The sequence below is a fragment of the Ceratotherium simum genome, chromosome 32 (assembly GCF_057802395.1).
Source record: "Ceratotherium simum simum isolate JZ-2026a chromosome 32, ASM5780239v1, whole genome shotgun sequence".
Taxonomy (NCBI): Eukaryota; Metazoa; Chordata; class Mammalia; order Perissodactyla; family Rhinocerotidae; genus Ceratotherium; species Ceratotherium simum.
Genome location: NC_141931.1, coordinates 11,133,306 through 11,149,750, shown reverse-complemented (window position 1 = coordinate 11,149,750; position 16,445 = coordinate 11,133,306). Strand labels below are relative to the sequence as shown.

General features: G+C 44.1%; 1 protein-coding gene across 14 annotated transcripts in view; it reads left to right on the top strand.

Annotated features, from left to right (window-relative positions):
• KIAA1217 (KIAA1217 ortholog) overlaps positions 1-16,445 on the top strand; it is a 293,162-nt gene that overhangs the window by 146,335 nt on the left and 130,382 nt on the right. For all 14 annotated transcript variants that reach the window (XM_087420742.1, XM_087420738.1, XM_087420739.1 and 11 more), the window contains one exon: positions 6,608-6,806. In XM_087420742.1, coding sequence (XP_087276868.1) covers positions 6,608-6,806 — 199 coding nt within the window. The remainder of the gene's footprint in view (positions 1-6,607; positions 6,807-16,445) is intronic.

Here is a 16,445-nt window from a genome sequence, read left to right as displayed (position 1 = left end):
ACTCTATAGGCAAATTTAGAAGCTTAAACCTTTCATAGTGACAATTAGCTAATTCTCCTGAGGCTGGAGGATTGTGGAGCAGGGATGCGAGAGAAAACTAAAGTTTGGGGATGGTCCATTGTTTAACTTCTAATATCTTGTTCCTTGAGTCTTTCATAAGAGTACCTAACAACTAGAAAGTTCTCTTCAGCTGAAGTCAGAATTTTGACTAGGTTTGAGTTGACAGCTTCACAAGTGCAAGAAATGGGGTTAACATGTCTGAATGTCATGATTAAATGAACCGTGTCAATTAATGAGTATTTGGATAATGAGTCATTCCAAATACATTTGCATGTGGGAAGCTTTATTATATTTCTGAATTCTCTGTGGCAGATTGGGCTTTAATTAGGATGAAGTAAGACTTCAGTCAGGGAATGTTGAGTTTTCTTTTCAAAATATAATGTAACTTGAAGCTAAGTGTACACTCTGGCTAACCAGACACCCCACTGTTCCTGACAGTTAGCATATTACGAAAAGCTACATTTGCACTTTTCATTTTCTGGACCTCGGCATTTCAATTTAGGGTTTAAAAATGGGAATGAAAAGGGGCCGGCCCAGTGGCATAGTGGTTAAGTGCGCACGCTCCGCTGCTGGCAGCCCCGGGTTCGGATCCCGGGCGCGCACCTACGCACCACTTGTCAGGCCATGCTGTGGCGGCGTCCCCCATAAAGTGGAGGAAGATTGGCACAGATGTTAGCTCAGGGCCAGTCTTCCTCAGCAAAAAGAGGAGGATTGGCATGGATGTTAGCTCAGGGCTGATCTTCCTCACAAAGAAAAAAAAAAAGGGAATTAAAAAAACATCATCAATGCCTCCAGCTCTCTTTCTTTTCTCTTTGGCTTTTGTGTCCAAATACCACAGCATTGCACAGAATGAGAATAAATTTGATCCCCTAGCACAGCATCATGCTCATGGTGAACATTTCAGCAAATATTTGTTCAGGATGATAAAATGCAAGTACGGCAGTCTTTTAAAAATTAATGCTGTGCAACTATGTTGCATGCACTTAAGGACATAAATATAGAAAATTAGATCTTAATGCTAACTAGCTACACACTTCTATAGAGCAAGTGCTATAGAGTAAATAATTTGAAGGATATCTCAGTAAAGTTTTCTGGATGACATGATGTTTTCTTCTTTGTGTATATCTTAGAGTTATAAAACTTTAGTCCTGAAAGGATGAACTACCAACTATAGTTGTTCAACCTCTGGTCTTACAGATGAGAAAACTGTGACTTAGTTAGGTTATACGTTGCCCAGTTTTTGATAGAAGCTGAATTAGGGCCAGCATCTCCAGACTCCTGGTTAAATGACCTTACAACTGAGTGTCAGCCCTGGAATCCTGCAGACCTGATCCCAGTTCCCTCACTCATTAGAATTTCGGGCAAGTTGCTTAAATGATTTGTTTTCTCAATGGGAACCAGTATGATGAAGGTGCGGTGAGGGTTAAATGCAATTTCCACATGTCAATCACCTAGCACAGTCCAGCAGGCCCTCGATTTGCCTGTTCCTTTCTCTCTTCTCTCACCTCTTCATTAGGAAGAGAATCTTCCTAGAGAGCCAGTCTGCACGTGTTGCAGATGAAGCAGAAGGGAGATCTTCAAGAAGCCTGTTACCCCAGCATCTCTTGGTGATAGAAAGCCCTCTTTGAAGAAGACTGGAAAGGACGAGTGGGGTTCAGGTGGCCTGATTACGCAGACCACCCTTTCCTGTATGACCCCAAAGGACTTCCCATTTGGACTTTAGGTTTGGGGTCGCCTGATGATTTGGAGAAACCTCTAGAAGGTTCTGACGGAAGCAGAGGGAGATTGGTTGGTGTCATGGGTCTCCATGAAGCATGGAGGGAAATCCAGCCTTATAAACCCTTCATTCCTGCTCAGGTGGCTCAGAGAGCATCTCCATCATCCCCTGCTCTTGCATCTTCCCCAGATAGGGGCACCTCTCCACTCTGCAACTTTGGGCGGAGACGCCACGCTGTAGACGATGCATGACGGAGAGCAGGCTTCACCTGAGCCAAAAGGAGAACAATAACTCCCAACATAAAGACTTTTTTATTAGGCCAAATCTGAAATTGTGTGAGTATCCTGCCTCCCTTTTTCTGGCATTAAAATATCTTTCCTTTCTCATAGTAATAATGATACTATAGAGAGTGATATTTTCAATAGAAAAGGGCATTTTTGGCTGACCCAAACTTTGCAAAATAAAATCTTAGTAATCCTATAGTATACCCTCTTCTATAATTTTTTTAAAGAAAATTTAATCCGTAAAATACAAAATAATGGGAACTATTGCTCTGGAGAGTTTAGTTTTCTCCACAGTTATTGCTAATGTTATAAACGTGTGAGCCTCATAGCAGCCCGGACAGAGAAGCTGTTAGAGTTGTTCTTTGTCAGTGATGGTTTGCTTACAAGGCACAAAGTCATCTCAAACTAGTTTAAGAACAAAAATGGAATTAATTGGAAGGAATTAATCGAAAGGGCCTGACAGTGTACTGGAATCAGGAACTGGGACACCAGGGACACACATAGCTCCTCTCTATCTTTTGAGCTCTCCCATTGGGGTCCTGGGGGTCTATCGTCTCCATTTTCCTATGCAGATCTGCTTCGTCCTTTCTCTGTACTCTTCTCTGTCTGTTTCACGTTCCCTGTCTTATTTCAGCCACAGCTTCATATGACCTCACAGTTCAAGTTCTCAATAGACACTGACTCCTCCATCCCAGATCTGCATTTCCAGGGGAAAGAATATGATTGGTCCAGCCAAGATGTGGGAGTGGCTGGGCTGGGAGTGGGTGACCATACACTTCATTGCTCAAACCAGTATACGTTTGGGAGTGAAAGGGGGTTACTACTGATAATTACACCATGACAGCAGGTGCAAAGCAGGACTGTCCCAGGGAAGCTGCAGTGTATGCTCACCCTGGATATGGGACATTGGACTTCAGGGGCTTATCCATGTGCGCAGAGAGGAATTCCTCAGAGAAGCAGGACATTGTTTGAGGGGCAGGAACGCTTTCAAAGATGGCTAAGTGTCAAGTCAAATAATAAAAGTGAAACTTCTCCATGTATTCAGTATTACTGGAGAGAACTGCAGGAGGCATGATCCCGCCACGAGGTTGCCTGTAGACAGGGACAACTTGGTACCCAACTGCTTTTCGATGTCAGATGAGACAGCAGAGAAAGACATCAGGCTCCCATGCCTCAGAGTGTGCACGGGGGGAAGAAACTCCTTTCGAGGTCAGCAGCTGTCCCACCTTCTCCTCCTGTTTGCCCCTGAGTGCACGAAGACTGGAGAACATGAGTGAGTGACCTAGCTCAGGGCATCCAGTAGCACTTCCTCACCCCTCCCCCACCTCCTCCCCTGACCCACCTTTTAATAATGTCAGCAGTTATTCCCCCAAACCCTTTCTGCACTGCACTGTCACGGTGACACACCTCTTAGCTCCTCTTATCCAACTGCTACATGTATATTATCCTTGGCTCCAAAATATACCTTAAATGCGTTATGAGTTCAAGAACCCTATACAGCTTCTAATCCATGGAGCCTCGCACTGCTGAGTACCGAGTCTCTGTTCCAAATGCCTTTTGACTTTTTTTTTCTTGTATATCAAATCACGGGTATCTGACACTAGTATCAGCAATTGCCATTGCCTGTTCTCTGCACTAAATGATGTCTCAGCAGCGAGCTGGCATCCGAGGGGAGGGTACCATGTGAGGAGATTGCTAATACGAGATGATGGTTTGCAATGAGAAAGTGAATGACATAAAAATGAGAGGAGTTTATATTTGGAACTGAGTAGCTGTTACAGGAAGTTAAAAAGAAAAGAATTGAGCCCTTACATCTTTATTTTTATACCTACTACCACCACAGTGACGCTGAACGAGAAATAGAAATTTGGTTTTGATTTTCTTCAAGGATTATTGCCTTTTGCAATGGAAAATGACAACTCATGAAATGTGTTATGTCTGCTGTAGGTTGCAAAGATAACCAAACCAGCAGAGGTTGTAAATGTAGCCATGTTGCTTCAAGGAATATTATTTCTTGGCTATTTTGCTAAACTAAATGTGTCTTTTTTTTTTTTAAGTCAAAGATGAGGACATCTTAGCTTGATATTCTGCTGAGCATAGTAACCAGGTAGCGACTTCATTGAAGACCATAGGAATTTATGTAAATCTTGGTGAGCTGGGTAGTGATTTAGGGTTGATTTTTCTAGTCAAATCATACTCTTCAAGAGTGCCAAAGCCAGATTCCCAATCTCTGTAACAGAAGCAGACTTAATGAAAAATAAATCCAGGAATAAACCACTTTGGGGGCTTGCACAGAAAAATTACAAAAGAGACAATTTAACTGGGTTAGTGGGTGTCCTTTCTGGCTGTGATATTGGCATGTAATCTGAGCTGAGAGTTTCCGTGCAATACCCAGGTTGGCCCCTCCCCAAAGCCACGTCTGGCACTTGAGGGGGTGCAGGAGGCTGTGTGCCGACCTGATTCCTCTTTCTCCCTATGGAAAGGTCCTGAGAGGTGGAGCGAGGTGCAGTGTCTGGATAGTGCAGTAGCGCTCCTGCCAAGAGGGGTGTCTTTGTCCTTTTAGCAAGAAAGAGAGGAAAGAAGCTGACGACTCCACCCTCTGAGGGTTCCCCTAGAGTATCAGGCACCTCTGGGGCATCATCTCTGAAAAGAGCTCTGTAGTCAAAGCCCAGGCAGGACCCGCTATATAATTTTCCGTGCACCTTGTTCCAAAAGTCGTTAAGAATTTCAAGGCAGCCACAACAGAGCACGGAACCCTTTTAAGAGTGGGACTGCATAGGTTGTACGCCCCTGAAGCTGCTCCTGCTTTGAAGGTTAAGTGCCTGTGTGCTTCAAAATGTATTGGCATCCTTAGGAAGACTTAAAAGAAATTAAGGAATGCAAACAAACCAAAAAAGTGGCTCCCGGGGACTGCCTAGATCCCACCACCAGCCCGTCAGCACCTTTGGCATCTTAGTAAGAGAAAACTCACCTGCCTGATTAATTCAGCTCAGTGTGCCTTTTGGAAGGTGCTTGGAATCATGTAAAGCAAGTTGGGGGCGGGCAGTGGGAGGGGGAAAGCTGAGATAATGCATTCATTAAGCCTAATCCCCCGAGTTTCGCTGACTCCCTTTCTCTGACCTTCCACATGTATAATCTCCAACCTCCACACAATACCTCAAGCGATCTTCTAAAAAATGCTTCTGATCCTGGCCCCCTGCCTCCTTTCCCTGCCTAAAATACCTCCGTGGCGTTCTGGTACCTTAGAGCCAAGTTCAGAATTCTCACCTTGACTCCGAGGCTGTGTGTGATCTGGTCTCTGCCCGACTCCAGCCCACCAAGTCTCCAGTGCTTGCCACTTCTTTCTGCCTCGGGGACTTTGCACATGCTGTCCCTCCACCTGGAATGCCTTTCTCTCTTTTCAGCCCTACCCTCTGGCTTGCTCCTACTTTCCAACTTCCCTCTTCCTCGAGATCACAGTTTGCATGCTTTTCCAGCTCTCCACCCATATACACCCCCTCACCAGTCTGGGTTACACACTCTCATTGCACTCTTAATTTGTCTTCAGTGTCTGTCCCCTGACTAGACTGTAAGCACCAGGAGGGCAGGATCGTGTCTGTTTTGTGCATCATTCTGTCCCCAGTACCTAGCACAGTTCCAAAAACGTAGCGGATGCTCAATAGATGTCTGTTGAAAGGATGAATGGGTGTACCATACAGCTCATACTTAATTATACACCATCTTGTATTTCTTGTTGACCTTCACTAATTTCACCAATTAGTTCTGAAACTCTTTGACATTGGGCCACGTCTGTTTTTCTGACTCTCACACAGTGCTCAACTGGTTGTCTATGTTCACGGAATAGTATTGACTAATAGAATGTGAGCATTTGCATATTCAACCCCCTGCCATTACTGTATAGATAACTAAGAGACAAATTCAATCATGTGTTGTGTGTGTGTGTGTGTGTATAAGTTGTTATCAATAATTTCTGCTGATTGGCAAGGTAAGTAATAAGCAAACCAGACATAATCTTACCTATGAGATTTCTGCCTCAAAAGAAAAATTCAAGTGTGATATAGATATCTCCCTCACAAGCTTAGTTCACTGAATTTGGAAACAGTCTTGATATAAGCCTTTAAAGAACTGTTGTGTTCAGTGTCCTCGGGTGTGAGTGCACTGTCTGTTTAGGTATATGTAGATGTGCACAGTCCCATCTGCTGTGGGAACAGCTGTTAGAATTTGGCGCAAGGAATTGATTTGCTGTTCTTATTTCCTATAATGTGGCTTGTCGTCAACTCCTTGTTCAAAATGGCCTTTGTGCAGTAGATGTCCAGTGATGAAATTCTTAATGGAATACTCAGGACAATAATGTTTTTTTCAGTAACTTTCACAACTGATAGTTTGACCCATTGGGTCTTGAGTTCTCTATGTCCAGTCCTTCCGATGGTCTTTCTCCCCTGCCATATTGTTTTTCCAGATTGGCAGACCTTGATGGCATTGAAAATATTTTTAGCATCATTAATAACAGTCTATTTTCCCACTCTGTTTCAAATGCCTTTTGCAGACAAGAAGCCCCAAACTGTCTCACAGTCCCCAACCTCCCAGTTTGGGCGACCCCATCGAGCATTTATCAGAGGCGTCTGCTGATTCTTTGGAAGCCATGTCTGAGGGAGAAGCTCCAAGTCCCTTTTCCAGAGGCAGCCGGACTCGAGCAAGCCTTCCGGTGGTGAGGTCGACCAACCAGACGAAAGAACGATCTCTGGGTAAGCTTCAGAAGGCGGTTTCTGATGCCCCTTTATTATTGCACGTGTGTATTTTTATAGTTGTTCTGAACACATACCGCTGTATCCAAATGTTAATTCGGTCTTGATTTGTAATTAACGCAAGTACTCGGAGACTTCACTGATTTAACATCAAGCATTGAGGACTGGCCTGCTGAGGATGCAGCAGGTCCAAGCTGCCTTTGGGGCTGGCATGTTCAGAACTGGCTGGGGTGAGCCGCTCGAGCAAAAGGCTAGTAGTGCTTGCCTCTGTTCCCGGGATAGGGAATAGCGAGGGACAGACTGCAGAATGAGCCTCGTTTCTCGGGAACCTCCTCCCCCATCCCAGAAGCCTGAACAGCTGGGGTTTGAGCCCTATGACATGGGTGTGCACCAGCCCCGTGCCACTGTCTGGCAGTCTTGGGGAGGAAATGAATGGCTGCTGGAAGAAGAGGGGCAATGTGGCCAACCCCCCCATAACAGCTAATGAAAGCCACAAACATGGAGCTGTTCGCCCCACCACTGCACGAAAGGATGGAGGGGCTTGGCCCCTGTTAGCATAGCTTTTCCTTGTTAGCTTTTAAGAAAAGCAGGAGGATTCTTTCTGCCTTACACGTTATCATTTGCTTTTTCATATTGGATATTCACTTTCTATCTTGCTCTGCTTTTTTTTTCCTGGCCCTTTAACAAAATGTACAGGTCATGAGGATTTAGACCTCTTTGCCAATTGTGCTGGTGCTTCATACACCTCACCTCCCATCTCAAATTTCCAACTCAGTACCTGTGTTTGCAGATAATTCAGGTCAGGGGAAGGAGGGGACAGGAACAGGGTCAACCCACAAAAAGCTTCATGGTCTGGCCCCTGCAGAAGACAGCTGAATTCTGCCACGTAAGACCTAGCAAATGCCTTGCTTGGAGAAGAAAGATGTGGGGAGGGATCCTGATTCTGTTTCCTCAGTTGCAGATGACAACGAGGGCAGACGGGGTCCTGACATTGTCCTAGCTGTCTTAAAAAACCCTATTATTATTTGCATGATCAATATTAATTTTTAATATTAAATTTTGTACACTTCATCTTAGGTTAATTATCCAGGGTCCCTCATTTTACAAATAAAAGAAAGAGCCACAGAAAATCTGCTTTTTTTTCCTTTTTTTTTTTTAAGGTCACATAGTTAATTAAATGGCAGAAGAGGGAAGTCTAGGCCTCCAGTTCCTATTAGCCCCTCTTGCAAATGAAGGCACAGGGACACAGAGGGGTGTGTACACCGACCCAGCATCCTGGGCCAGAGCAGTGTCAAGATGACAGCTTCCACACTAGCCACAGCAGGCTGGGGCTTTCCGTCTGGATTAGGGAGCCCTGTGCTCTCCTAACCCCACCCTGGCTTGAGGCAGGAGTGCAGGAGCCAGCCAAGCAGTGGAATTTCTCCTTTGTGCTTTGCAGGAAATGATTGAGGTTCAGGTCTCTGTAAAGATAGCCTGTGCTTTGCAAAATAAAATGAAGATAAGAATAAATGCCTCTGCGCCTTCCCGCATACCTGGAGACCATTGAGCCTCGTGGATAATGGACCCTTTGTCTGGCAGGCAGGAATTTCCCCTGCAGCCAAGCGCGGTTGGCAGCGCACAGAGATACTGGCGGAGTTCAGGAAGCAAGCCTCAGGCAGAGAGGCTGCGGGATCCGGTGGCAGCCTTGACCTAGGAATTGCTGAGGGTGCCTGGTGCTTTCTCAGTGGGGGCTGCGCTTCTGCAAAACGCTCAGTTATACGCTGAGCACACTTTGCTGTGAAGTTCTGGCGAGCGCTAAGTCACTCACAGATTAAAAATGCATCCGAGGTGTTTATTCTTCCAGCTCCATGAGGGGCTTTTTGGCCTGTGATTTTTCACAACTTCTAGATGGAAACAATGGAACACAGTGAGAGGAGAGGAAAGGAGTGAGAAGTTTGCCCAAGCGCGTGGAGCCCTGGTTCCAGAAAATCAGGCTGGCACTGAGCGCTGCCCTTGACCGCCTCCTTGTGGCCAATTTGGGAATGTCCTCCCCGCCGCACCTGGCCTCGGCGTAGTGCGGTTGAGCCGGGATGGGAAATAAACAGGAAAGTGTGAGTCAAGGGGAATCTAAACACAATCTCGCTGCCAGAGGCCTTGCTCAGCCTTGTGATCGGGAAAATCCCCGTGTGCCTGGCTTTATTTAACACGCAGACACAGGCTCCTGGGGAAGCGCAGGCTCCCCAGAGAGCCGGGGCCAGGAGCAGCATTTGGTGGCGCAGAAGCGCAGCTGTGACTCCAGGCCTCAGAGGCTGCAGATCGTTGACTGAGCTGTGACCTCCTGCAAGCCCACTGTTGGTGCCATTTGGAAGCTCTGGCTGTCTTTTGGGATCTGTACATTGTCCCTTTATCTTAATTCACAGATTTTAGGATCTCTCTCGAAACCTTATTGATCCTGTGTTTATGTAAAATTTTCATAGTTTGTTCTTCATGGATTTTTGCATTTATTTTGATTTTTAAAACTATCACATTAAAATATTATTTATCTTGATTACTGAGTTTTGGGGGGCCCCTTAAATTTTACACCAGAGGAGAATGCCTCACTCTCCTCACTCCAGTGGCTGCCCCGCGTGTCACCCCAGGAATGTCACATACCATCTTTGTGGCCTCCAGCCGCAGAGCCCTGAATGACGCCGGGTTGGGAAAGCTCGGCTCCCAGGCTACCCTTTTGCACATGCGCAGTGTGTCCCTCGACACCTTTCTCAGTTCCCGCAGCGCTGGGGGGAGACATGGGCGCCCTGAGGGTCGGGTGCGGACTGCACAGAATCCCCCATGCACTCCTGCTCCCTGGAGGGGATGAAACTTCTCCTCCCTTCAGGCAGGCTGTGCCTGGAGATAAACCTCCCTGCTTAATCATTTTTCCACTTGACTAATTCCTCTTTTCTATTACTTCGGTGTATTTGGGGGATGGGAGGAGCTCAGGGAGGCTGGGCGCGTGCATTTCGCAGAGGCTTTTAGAAGACATGTAGGGGAGAGAAGGGAGAGCAGGAAGCCATTGTTTAGGACAGAGAGGATAGGCATCGCTGGTGCCTGTATAATATTCTCCCTCAGATGCTGTCCTGCATGCAAGATGTGAGCTTCTCATTTGGGAGAGGCATTCTGGGACTGCAGGCAGGACCAAGTGACAGTAAAGCAGACCAGTCATTGTTGATGCCGAGGGCCAACTAGCCATTCTTGGAGATTTACAAAGCAGAAAGGTAAAGAAAGGAATTTGCTCGGCGGCTTTGATTTATAACATGACCACATTCCGATGATTTACCACCTCTGAATCTTTACCTCCACGGAGTGGTGGGCTCCCTGCCCGCACCACCCATCTGGAGCCCACGTGAAATTCTCGGTGAAATTTATGCCATTTCTCCTTCCCTCTCTCTTCAGTGAAAATGGAGAAGATTAGGAGAAAGGAAGTCTACAAAATAAAGTAAAAACTGCTTTGCAGTAGAGTTTGGTTTGAGAAATAATTTTCATGAAAAGTTGCCCCGCTGATATTAGGTCTGGGTCTTCAGGACGGAGTCGTCGTTTTCTTTTAATCCTCGCTGTCTTGTAAATGCCTGTCTGGAATGCGAACGTGGGCAGGGGCTGGTGTCTGGCTGCTCTGCAGCCGGCCTTGGGGAAAGGGTAGCCACAAGATGTTCCCACCCTTCTGTGTGCCCTCAGGAATTTGAAAATAAAACTCATGTGAAAACAAGAACAGGGGTAGCAACTTCCTTCTTGAGGCAGCCAGATGCCTTTGTTGACCATATTCTGAATGGTTAGCTTTAAAAAGGAGACCTCCCTTGCCAGCCCAGCCGCCAGAGGTGTTGCTGTTTCTGTGACAAATTGCCTCTTAAACACTCAGACTCAACAAACAAGAATGATTTTACATGGCTCAAGAGGATTTTAGACTAATTGAGGGAGAAAGTCCCAATGCATGTGAATTATTAAGTATCTATGTGGCTGTTCTTTTATTCCAAGGTGGTAAAAGTGATGGTGTCATTCTCTGAGGGGGATTTAAGGAAAAGAAGGTTCATGCTTGCTAGAATCTTCCCTATGCACAAGAGTGGGTAGGAGGTTAGGGCAAAGGATTGAAGAAACTGTTACTGCACAAAATTGGGGTTCTCTACCCAATGCATATAAACAAGCCAATTAATTATGGCATCAACCTTTGGGGGAGAAATCAGCTTTACTCTGTGAGGTTGATCTGCAGGGAGACAGGGGGCATGTGCCCTCAGATCTGTCTCCCCCATTCAGGATTTGGGGTGAAATTTAAGAGGTTAGGGAGAACAGGCTGACATGTGGAAACGCTGGTGGGACAGGTTTTGATTGGTGGGCTTCAAGCATTTATGGTAAGATTTTAAGCATTTATGACAGGGTGGGGAAGGCATTTTAACACTGGATCTTCCTGAATGAGGGACCCCTCCCTTCTGGTAAAAGTCTGCCTTTCAAGTTCTGTTCCTGTCCTGGTCCTTGGGTTCCGTGGGAAGGAGGATCTTTAGTTCTGAGGTCATTTCAGGTCATGACTTTTTTCTTTTACTCATGCTCTGGCTACATGCCTTTGCAGTTTTTCTGAAAGACAGTTCCTAATCACTCTGTTGATAAGAAATGGGGTCAGTTGAACTGGTCTTGGAAGGCCTGCAGTTACAAAACCTTCCTGCACCAAGCAGAAAGCCAAGAAGATTTAGGGGCAAAGACTCTAAGACTCACATTAGATTGTTTGATCATGAAGAGTTATTCCTTGAATAGTGAAAAAAGAAATAAATTTCAGATGAATGAAAAGCAGTATTGCTCTATACAGTAAGAGAAACATTTATGAAATTTGTTTTCTTAAGGGCTACTAGCCATTAAATTGTAATATAAAAATTTACAGAGGAGAGTTTCGTAGCAGGTCAGTAGGTTTGGGGCACATTCCTGAGCTTTTTAGGGTGTTATCAAAGAAAAGGTCAGAGTATTTTCTCCAGCATGGAAACCAAGTGGATGGAGTGGGTGGATATGGCGGCTGACTGACATTGTCCACTCAGCCTCCTCCTAGGGTGCCTTCATTTACTTCAGAGGCTGGAGAGCAGACTCATTCTGGAAAGTCAAATGCGCTGGGTTCCAGATGGGAGGAACCAAAGCATTTGTGGAGTCTCTTGGCTTTTCTTTAACATCATTTGCCAGGCTCTCAGGGCATAGTCAGTAGCTTGAGAGCTTAGAGTGTCGGGGTGTTAGGCATCCATTTTTCTAGTTCTGAGGGCGCAGCTGTGGCCTGGCTCTCAAACAGTACCTACCAGTGGCTTCCGGCTCAAGGCAGCATGGGTTTGCAGTCATAGCTGGCCAGAGTGGCAGGAAGCTTCCTCCTTGTCAAATGGGTTCTGTGGTATCCCAGTTCCACAGTGAAAATTCAGCCCAGTGATTCTGCAAGCCATTTAATGAATCCATTTTTGCTTGAACTAGCTGGAGTCAGTTCAGTTCTCTGAACTGAACCCTGACTGATACAAGGGGTTTAATTTACTGTATTTAAAGAAATTGTAGTGCCACCTGTTCAGAAAATATGACAAGTACCTGAAGGTACAGAGTGATGACTTCTAGAGACTTGAGAGTGAACTGGAGATGTGGTTTTCTAACTGTGTTTCTCAGAACTCGAGAGTTCTGTGGAATTTTCTCTGCTATAAATATTATGGTTTCATATAAGATTTCATTTGAAAAATGAGCTATGCTAAACTGCTAACACACATAGTAGAAAAATTAAATAGACCAGAGGTATGGGGGAAGAAAGAAAGAAGTTATGAAGGAATTTCCTCTGTACAACAGGAATCCTTGAGTACTTTAATTTGGCGATATTGGGTGAATCAAAAAGACGGCCTCAGTTTTCTTGCACTTGATGTAATGAATGTCTTGAAAGGTAGTTTATGTAAACTGAATCAATCTTTAAACTAAGAAAAGAAAAATGGCTTTAGGGCTGGGAATTAGCCACTGAAAGGAATATTTTCAAGGAATTCTTTGGTATAGTGAAACAGTCTTTGTGATACAAGTAATCACCCCTAATTTTCCTTTATGAGCTTGGATGTCCATCTGTAAGGTTTCCTGAAAGAAGGGAGGACTTATGCAAGCTTACCCACTTGCCTCTCAATTCACCCATGAGAAAGAACGTTCTGGTAAAAGATTGTGTGGACTCATGATTTGTTTGTACTTGCTTTAAAAAATAAAGTTACATGTCTTTTGAAATCTCTTGCTATCAAAATTCCTGGGTTTTTGAACTCTAGAATAGATTTCTCAGACTTTGAAGAAATCGTTTAGTTAATATGGTACCTGAGGAGTTCTATGCCCTTTACTGATATCTGTAGGATTACTCTGCAGACAGGATGCAGGTAGGAAAAGCATCAATGAGGTGAATAGAGATTTGATTGATTCTAAGGGTCGGAGCCCTCCCAGAGCGACCATTATTTTACAGGGTCTCTTGTTGGTGGGCAAAGGAGTCTTGGAGAAGCCTTGGGGTCTGCTGTTTCTCCTTCTTCCTTTACAGCCTGGATGTTGCCAAACTTGGGTTACAGGCCACCTTTTTGTAAAGTTCACATAAAACCTTTCAATACTGCAGGTGGAGCTATGGGGTTAAGTAACTGGAAAGCTGACTTAAATTTCCAAAGCCATTTCAGAGAATCAATCTGCCAGGCAGCCAGTGTGAAATACTGCTTTCTCTCTCTCTGTCACAACAGTGATACCCCATCCTACCCCAGACACCCAGATAATGTCGATGCTTTTTTTTTCCTGATGTAAAAAATACTCTTATTCAAAAAAGAACTCTTCATTAAGTTTCATAAGACAACATAGAAGAAAGTAGGGAAAGTTTTATCTGTTATTTATACCTCTCTATATCCAAAATAGATTTAATTTGGCTTATTTAAAAACAATAAAATTGTATAAGAACTTCTAGAATAAGAATTAATACAAGTAGCAATTGGGCACAATGTGCGTGCCAAAAGTATTAAGATAAGGATAATTGCTATAATTGCAGCCAAGACAAAAAAAAAAAGAAGATAAAAGGAGAAATGTAATGAGTCAAATGGATTTCATTATTTAAGAAGAGGTTTATACCAGCTTATTAGAAAAAAAGTTTTAAAGCATTATAATCCAAGAACTCCTATATCTTAACATTGTTGACACCATGTTATGTAATAGACAGCTATATTTAACAGTTGTTTTATGAAAAGGATTTTCATATAACAGTTCGAAATACAAGGGCACAGTATGAAGCCATGTTGTTAGAAGGCATGTCTTTTGGACTCTAGTTTTCTGATCATCTAATCTGTTACATGGAGAGAGTTGATATAGTCTTGGTAATTGACCTGGCCTCCAAATGATTGGCCCTGGGCTATTAATTGTCTCATCAGGGTGGGTAACTTCAGATGGAGAGGAAAATTTGAGGAGCAGGTCATTGTTGAAAACTTCGATGGCAAAGAAAGTTAGAGAAGGAATCTTTCGCATGGGGACAAAATTCCAAATTTTTAATATGTTCTAATAATATCAGCTATTACTCTACACTCTCTCCAAGAATGAGATTGGAGGTATCTGGATTCAGATGATGTACTCTGATATAATCGGCTACGGTTTGGTTAGAACAAGAGATGAGACATTAAGAAATGTTGCCTGAACTACTTATGGGGGAAAAGATTTACATTATCAGTCAGTCTCTTTTGCTTTCCTTTGCCATGAAAACTCTACCTAAAATCTGTTGACTGCGCCTTGCTATTTTTTTGGTAAATGCAAAATTCGTTGCACATTTAGTTTCTTACCTAGTTAATTTGTTCTTTAAAAGCTGACATTATAAAATATAATCTTTTAAGTTCAACTAATTCTATAAGAGTTCCCACACATTTTTTGCACCAGCTTTTAAAGAATAGTCTATGAAATACTAAAAATAATATTAAGATGCAACCCAGCTTTATGTCATACACCCAAGTAGAGCTCCATCCTTGGTGCTCGCATCATGGCAGTGGCCTCCAGAGGGCTGCCTGCTGACATCTGGAAACTGAGATTTTTGGCAGCTTTTTATATGTCGAGAGGAGTCTAACAACACAGGAAGGCACACGTTCTGCGTTGCTAGAGGGTAGACATGTGAGGCGCAGGAGTTGGTGAAGGGTCCAGGGCACTTCGCGTCCAGCTTTCTCAGTTAGCTCTGTGATGTGGGACTATGGCTAAGCAGCCTTGGGGTCTGGAGACAAGGTCCTGTCTGGACCAGCAGGCGACTCACTCTCTATCCAAAAGCTGCTTCTGAGCATGATGGTGGTACCTCAGTTCTTCTCAGTCTGAGCCACTCTCTTAGGGGCTGTTATTGGTTGAATTGTGTCCCCCTAAATTCGTAAGTTGAAGTCCTAACCCCCAGTACCTCAGAATGTGACTGTATTTGGAGATAGAGCCTTAATTTAAAGAGGTAATTAAGTTAAAATGAGGTCATTAGGGTGGGCCCTAATCCAATATGACTGGTGTCCTTATAAGAAGAGGAAATTTGGACACCGAGAGGTACAGAGGGAAGACCATCTGAAGACACAGGGAGAACGTGGCCATCTGCAAACCAAGGAGCGAGGCCTCAGACGGAACCAACCCTGCTGACACCTTGGTCTCAGACTTCTAGCTTCCAGAACTATGAGACAATAAATTTCTGTTGTTTAAGCCCCCCAGTCTGTGGAACTTTGTTATGACGGCCCTAGTGGACTAATAGAGGGGCTCAGGACACTTCTCCTTCCTACTTCCTTTCTTATTTGAGGGGACAGTTAGGCTGATGGCAGTTGTCACAAACTTAAAGTGTTTCTTCAAGGCAGTAAAATTAGATTCATCAAGTTTTCTGTTTATTTTAATTTGGTTTTATGCTAGCCTCTTCAGCCTTCGCACAGTGCATTGACTTGGTTTCTTAGCATTGCAAGAGGAAATTTTAAAACCCCTGGTCCATATCTAGCTTCCATCACTACTTTTTTGTTTGGCATCCTCCAAGCCTATCTTCAAATTTAGCAAATGAAAGTTGTTTGACATCTAACTGTATCCCATCAAGAAAAGCTCCTATTTTCATCATGCTGAGTTTGAGTTCTCGAAAGTTTGGTCATGTCATTAAAAATGATATTTCCACCAACTTTTCACTTTTAGAATTTTTCCAAGGTGTTAATTGGCTTTCAGACATCTCTGGCTAAATGTCTCCCAGTAATGTAAAGCTCAACATGGTAAAAATAAATCCTTCATTTTTTTTCCCTCCATAAATTTTGCCCACTTCTCAGTTTTTTTCTCTATTCATGTTATGAGTGTATTAGGAATCTATTCAGTTGCTGGCACTGTTGAAGATGCCATGGTGAGTTATTCAAAAAATATATGAAATCTGGTTCTTGTATTTAAGGAATGTTCAGTATAACGAAAGACACATGGTAACCATGTAAGGACTTTAAAATGTACATAAATCAAAGACTACACAGATGAAGCTGTGCATACACTGGCCATGCTGGCCTCTCGGCTGTTCCAGCAGTCTCCCACCTCAGGAACTAAGCCCAGGCTGCTCTCTCCGCCTGCATTCAACCCCCTGGTCCTGGTCCCCCCGTATCTGCATGGACCCCTCCTTACTTCATGCAGACCTCTGTTCAATGGCGCTCATCAGAGAGCTCTCCGCTG